This window comes from Cupressus sempervirens, chromosome 10, assembly GCF_028749045.1.
Source record: "Cupressus sempervirens isolate cs-2001-9-10 chromosome 10, ASM2874904v1, whole genome shotgun sequence".
In the NCBI taxonomy this organism is placed as follows: Eukaryota; Viridiplantae; Streptophyta; class Pinopsida; order Cupressales; family Cupressaceae; genus Cupressus; species Cupressus sempervirens.
The window spans coordinates 703,671,280-703,678,344 of record NC_143127.1 but is presented as its reverse complement, the minus strand read 5'-3'; the positions used below and the strand labels follow the sequence as shown (position 1 = coordinate 703,678,344).

At 35.8% G+C, this 7,065-nt stretch overlaps 1 protein-coding gene across 1 annotated transcript; it reads left to right on the top strand.

Moving 5' to 3' along the window:
* Positions 1–4,668: 4,668 nt before the first annotated feature.
* Positions 4,669–6,804, top strand: LOC149535764 (casparian strip membrane protein 2-like). Its single transcript, XM_089804381.1, has 3 exons — positions 4,669–4,965; positions 5,207–5,330; positions 6,345–6,804. Exons 1-3 carry the CDS (start codon positions 4,742–4,744, stop codon positions 6,570–6,572), a joined length of 576 nt encoding a protein of 191 aa, XP_089660507.1. The 5' UTR covers positions 4,669–4,741; the 3' UTR covers positions 6,573–6,804.
* The last annotated feature ends 261 nt before the right edge of the window (positions 6,805–7,065 follow it).

Below are 7,065 nucleotides of genomic sequence, written 5' to 3'. Positions count from 1 at the left end.
ATTGTTGTACATCTGAGCTACTTTGCTTAGTAACAAATTTGGGCCTTAAAAGGCAATTGTAAAAGAAAAATCAGAAAGTCCACTTTGTTCATTTTGACAAGTGGCCCATTGTACATGCACTACTTATAAAGTGTCGAAAGCATCTTTTTTGGGGGGAGTCTTTTGATTGATTGAAAAGATGGGGGGGTTATGTACTATGTTCTTGTGTCTCTCTTTTGTGTACTTTTCATTTCTACATCATGGGTTCATTTAAATGTCCACCTCTAGCTTCACACAATTATTCTACATGGAAAGATATTGAATGGAATAGATTAATGGAAAAAGGTTATAGTCTTTATGTTGATGGTACATTTACCAAACCTACTAATGCTAAAGAACTCATTGAATGAAAAAAAATAAGACCAACAGGCTTTAGGAATTATCAAAAGTTGTGTACATAGAGATCTCTTCTCACATTGTCAGTTGTATAGAATCCAAATCAGCTTGGGATAAACTTGAATCATTGTATGGTAAGGTGGATGAAGAAAAGGGATTTCAGATTGAGGATGATCTACTTCTTTTGTATCCAAAGAACTTTGACACAATTTAGGATCACATCAACAAAGCCAACAAGTTTAAGGCACTACTTAAAGATTGTGGAAATCCCATGAAGGATGAAAAATTGATTCATCACATCCTTAAGAGGCTACCTTCAGAGTATGCTTCCTTTGTTTCGAGTTTCAATACTCATAGGTTGACCATGGAAACTGCTTACTAGAAGCCTTCATTTGATGCATTTGCAGAGATGTTGATTGTTGAACAATCTCACTTGATGGATTTAGGACTTCTCAAGTCATCAAAGACCAAAGCCTTGGTGGCTAGTGATGAGCACCAATCAAGTCAAGGAGGGAAAAGCAACAACAAGAAGAAGTAGTGGAAGCAAAAATGACAATCTGGTACACAAAAATCCTCCTCACAATAAGGCAGTTCTTCTTCCAACAAGAAGGGAACTAATGAAAAGAAGGACAAACATTTTTGTGCATACTACAAAAAGCCAATTCATGATGAGCATCATTGCAAGACTAAAAGAATCGATGAGTTGAAAAACCTACTCAAGAAGAACAAGATTCAAGTGCCAGGTACTTCCAAGGATTCAACTCCAACCTCTTCAAAGGGAAAAGGGCAAGCACTTATGGCAAACACAAGTTCTTCGTCAGAATGGATACTTGACTCAAGTGCCTCTTACCATATGGGTTCTTCAAAGGGAGACTTTTCTTCATTGAATCAATCAAAGGTACCGCACATCATCGTGGGAGATGATACTAAAATGGAAGTTGAAGGAAAAGAACTTGTGGAAATGGAAAATGGGGAATTCAAAGATGTTCTCTATGTTCCAAACCTCAGCTCCAATCTCCTATGAGTTTACCAAATCACCCAACTTGGATATGGTCACAAATTTGAGTTCCTTCCAAATTCAATGATGGTGCACAATCTTAGAGATGATTCATTGGTTCCAGTGGGGAAAGTCAATGATGACAAGAGGCTTTATTCTTTCTCCCACTTTGTGCCTAAGTCTCCTTCACAAGCCTTGTTGACTCACTCTACTTCACAAATCAACTTGTGGCATGAGCGGTTTGGTCATCTTGCCTTCCGCCATCTTCAATAACTTTGCTTCAAACACATGGTCAAAGATCTACCTAACATCAACTTTTCTAAGGGAGAGTGTTCATCATGTTCAATGGATATGCATCTCAAGGAGAAGTATGATAAAGGGAAGTCTTCTAGACCTCTAGTTGTTCTTCAAATGGTTCACATGTTTTTAGTAGGTCCTTTTGCAATGACTTCAGTTAGCTAAGGCTTCTACATCCTCATTTTAGTTGATGACTTTTCAAAATTCACTTGGGTCTACTTCCTTCATCACAAGAGTGAAGTGGCTCATAAACTTCAAGCCTTCAAGACTCATGTTGAACACAAATCTAGGAAAGCCATCAAGGTTCTATGGGTGGACAATGAGAACAAATATGTAAGCAGGATACTTAGGGACTTTTGTAGACGTGAGGGAATTGATCTTTAGAATCCACCAACATTTAGTCTGCACAAGATAGATGTTGCAGTAATGAGGATTAGGAGTCTCAAGACCATGCCAAGTTGCATGATAAAAGCCAAGTATCTTGATCCTACATTTGAAGTTGAAGCCATTAGCACTACTACTCACATACTTAACAGGTCTCCTCATAATGCCCTAGATGGGAAGACTCCTTTTGAGGCATGGTGTGGAAAAAAATTAGTTGTGAGTCACTTTAGAGTCTTTGATTGTCCAGCATGGGCAAGTCTATCTTCTAGGGGATGTAAGGCACCAACACCTAGGCCTTGTACTTTCATTAGATATAAAGACAATGCTAAAGCTTACAAACTTATGGATCTTGAGACTCATGAGATTTTTGTGGAGAAGGATGTTCACTTTAAGGAAAGTTCATTGAGCTTATCCTCTACTCCTCTCCGCACTTCATACATAGTGGAAACTGATAGTGATGCCAGTGATAGTGCTTCAACAGATTCAAACATGTGAGGTTCTATCGACAATTGTAGTGAGAGGTCACATCATCAGTCTAGTCCACATGCTTATATTGGCATAGTGAAAGGTCAAACACCACATGGTACATCTCATCTTCTAGTTCTAGTTTCAATTGATGACTACATGGTAGACATTGTAGGTTTGTTCATGGAGTCACACACCGTAGACTTGGGAGATAGCCTTGAGGATTTACATCTTCTCTTTGATGAAGATGATCCTTCTACAATTGTTGTGAAGGCTCACTCTAACCCTCATGTCCATTCTCTACATGATCAATCTTTACAGGTTGGTATGATTGTGAGATCCTTATGAACAACAGATGTCAGAGCTCTCTTTGTCAGTTGAGGAGATAGATGGTTGAACAGTTTCAACTGACATCCTTGCCACATCTACATTCGTTCTTTTGAGCACAGTTGGAAGGGGTGAGCATCAATATCAACATAGGGATACTTGAACAAGTTTCAGGGCCACCATACATCTTTAGGGGTACACCTTTGCCATTGTTTCTTTCAAAGGGGAGGGACGTCATTCTGCATTCATGGATCAACTTCTTCCTTGGAGCGGCTTTCATTGACAGGCATTCTTCATTTTTTATTTTTTTTTGGGGGGGGGGGGGGGGGGGTTGTGGAACTACCTTGTCTCTTTTCCTCTTCTTTCTTATGGGGGGACTTTTTCCTCTTATGAAGTCTAGTTCTTCACTTTTGTATATATTAGATGTATATCGTAATGGGGGGGTTCTTGATTACTCCATCCATCCATGCATCCCTATTCATCTCTCTTTTTGGGAGAGGGTTTTTCCTATGAGGTTTTCCCTCTTTCTCCGCTTTATGAGAGATTGTATTTCATTATGTACATGGGTACCTAACATGGCCTAGTAGTCAGCACCTATCATGCATCTTCATCCTAGTTTTCGTAAGCTTAAGGGCATTCCCCTAAGTTGCACTTAAGGGGGGGGGGGGGGGTAATGGTGTAAATACGTATTTACTATTTACACTTACTTAAGTTTACTTAGGTTAATGCATTATTTCATTATATTGCATTATTATTATTTTTAATTTTGTGAGACACTTAAAAGTTTGAGCACCTTTTTGAGTTGTCATGTTGGCAACACAGAAGTATGCAACTCTATTTTAGTACATGGTGTCTACAATATTGATTTGCGTGTTACACCCTTGTAGGCTTATCCTCTCATCACCGCACTTACTTCCGTGCTTAATGGAGGATAATCCATGTTGTATGACTTATCATAATGCTAGTTATGAGGCATTCTAGATGTATCTCAAAGGCCTTTATATACAGGCACTCCTAGTGTACTTTCACATTGCATATTGAATGAATATATCATTATTCTGATCATACTCTCTCTTTCTGATCTACAGTTGTGTTTGTGTTTAAGTTCTTAGTTCTTGAGTGAATTTTGCCCTAAGACAAATTCTTACAAAAACAATAAGTTATTCCACCATTGAAATAGATAATAAAATATTAAAAGTTATAATCTATCTTCCAACGAACCAAAAAATAAAAATTTATAATTTTATACCGAAGCATAGTTAGTTTTGTAATTATAAGGATTATTTACAATAGACAAATTAGCATCACAATGAATTTTTTCTCCATTCAACTGGATAGTAAAAGTTCGAAAGGTCAGGACATGCGTTACCAATTAAATATAAGTTTGCATTGGCAATCAAATTCAGTCACTTGACACCTAGCAAGACTGAACATCAATAACAATCTCTTCAACATATTCATCTTGGGTTTTAATACAATAGGTATCATTTGAGTGTAAGTGCAATCTCAGTAGATGAGATGGAAAAGTAGAGAAGGAGCATTTGAAGTGGAGTAGTTGGCACTAATTTCCAACACCGAATCCCCCACACTCAAATCTTTCCTATCTAAATCCCACTGAAACGTAATAGTCAATTAAAAATTCACGTACTCTTTTTATTGTTAAGGTCAACAAACACACGTAAATGGCATTACCAGCTGCAACCTAATCTGCATTCGCACTAAAGAAATAGCTTCCTACTATAGATTCTGAGGGCCAATGTTTGTTAAGAATAAATTTGTTCTTCCTCTATATATTTCAAGGCATTGAAAACTCTTAACCATCTCATTGACCAGCTCAAGATTGAAATCAAAATCAATTGATCATAGGAAATAGCTGATTTTTGTATCAAGGAAAACATGAAGCCTGCAGCATCAGCAGAGAGTGGTGAGACCTCAAGTGCAACAATGAAAGGAAAATGGAGGAGAAGGGGTTTTGGCATATTGGATTTTATATTGAGAATACTGGCTTTTGCTGCCATTTTAGCAGCCACAATTGCTATGGGAACCACAGATGAGTCTCTTCCTCTCTTCACTCAACTCTTCCAGTTTGAGGCTAAATATACCGACATGCCTGCTTTCACGTAATTATACTTCCCCCTCTTTGATTTATAATTTCAGCTATTTGGTTGTTGAATAGAAATAACAGTGAATGCAGAAGAACAGATTGAAAAAACCCACCCAAATATGTCATTATGCTAAATTTCTTCTCATTTGGCAACCAATTCAAATTTTGGAGAGTTTCTAATCTGAATGTCTGATAAATTATGAGTTTCAAGATTGGTGTTTCTTTTTAGACTCTAATTGGCTTTTGTGAAAGTTCAGATTTTTTGTGATAGCAAATGGAATTGCGGCTATATACCTGTTGCTGTCTCTTCCTGTCTCCATCTTCAACATAGTGAGAAGGCATACAGTAATCACCAAACTAGTACTCATCATTCTTGATACGGTAAATCCATTAAAACCCTGTACTCTTATTTTCATGAAGAATGTTTTGGGTATGCTTGATTCTGTACCGCAATAAGATATATTTGACTTACAATTCACACTCCACACTGATTTATGATGGCAATACAAGTAAGTTACATGAAATCTGATATTTCTATATAGAATCAAATTTGTTGTTTTGAGTGAAATTTGTCGATAAACATATAAGTAGTTATTTTTCATAATAATTCGTCTTTTGTAAGAATGAATAGTGAATTCTATGAAATGCTGAAAGTTGCAATCACTGATCTAAATTACATAAGTCTCTTGTAAGAATGGAAGACAAATTCTATGAAATGCTATAGGTCGTATTATCAATTTATATTTGAAGATTAGTGATTCACAAGAATACATCTCTTCTAAGAATGAATGATGAAGTTTATGAAATATTAAAAGTTGCATCGCTGACTTATATTTCATAAATTACTCATCTAATAACGAAAGTATGAAAAGTTTAAAATGCATCATTGACCTATGTTTCATGAGTAGTTTGTAGATTACAAAAGTGAATGGTAAATTGTATGAAATCCTAAAAATTGTATCACTCGCATATATGTTTCATGAGTTATATATGAACGTAAGAATGAAATGTTAAAAGTCTCATTATGAAACTATGTTTCAAGAGTAGTGGTTTATGAGAATCCATCTCACATAAGAGGGAATAGTAGATTATATGAAATTTTAAAAATTGCATCACTGACCCAAGTTTCATGAGGAATCCATTTCTTATAAGAATGAATGGAATATCTATAAAATATTGAAAATCAATCACAGATCCATTTATATTAAAAGTTCAGCAAAACACATATCTCATTAGAACTTATATATGATGGATTCTATGAAATTTAAAAGTGAGCATCATTTATCTAGATTTCATAACCAAGTGATTCAGAAGAGTTCATCCTTGTTAAAAACCATAAAAATAAATCATAAATTCTATGAGATACTAAAGGTCATTTTTTTTCAAATTTTGCAGATCATGGTGGGTGTTGTGACAGCAGCGGCCTCAGCAGCAGCAGCAATAGTGTACCTGGCTCACAAAGGCAACTCACGTGCCAATTGGTTTGCCATATGCCAACAATTTGGTTCCTTTTGCCAACAGAGTAGTGGAGCTGTTGTGGTGTCTCTTGTAGGTGTTCTGTTTCTCATCCTTCTTGTCACACACTCTGCCTTCGCTCTCTACAGGGGCCAGAAGCGCCCATGAATTAAGGATGTGATTGAAATTCACTCTAATAAAAACTCCACTAGAAGTGGTGATAGTCTTGTTTAGGAAGCAGTAATGTATGGGTGTGATTATAATTTGTTTAGGAAGCAGTAATGAATGGGGAGGATTTGGAAGAGTTCCATATTATGTATATTCCAATGTTGTGACAGCTTTGAGCATTTCTGTATTGAAGAAGTTAAAAAAAAATTCTGATTATATTTAATTTTTAAAATTTTGAGTGCCAGAGTTCATGTTGATTGATTATAAGGTTCAATTTGATACAGAACAAAAGTGTATAAGATCTAAAAGTCATGGATAAGGCACAGAAGTTTGGAAATTCTTGTTATGCTTCAATATTTTTATCGAAAATTATTGTTATGCTTCAATATTTTTATTGACTAAACTTTATGGAATATTAATGACTGGATTTAAATTTAATTCAAATATAAGTAAACTCAGTTTATCAAATATTTGAGAACATCAGCAATATTTT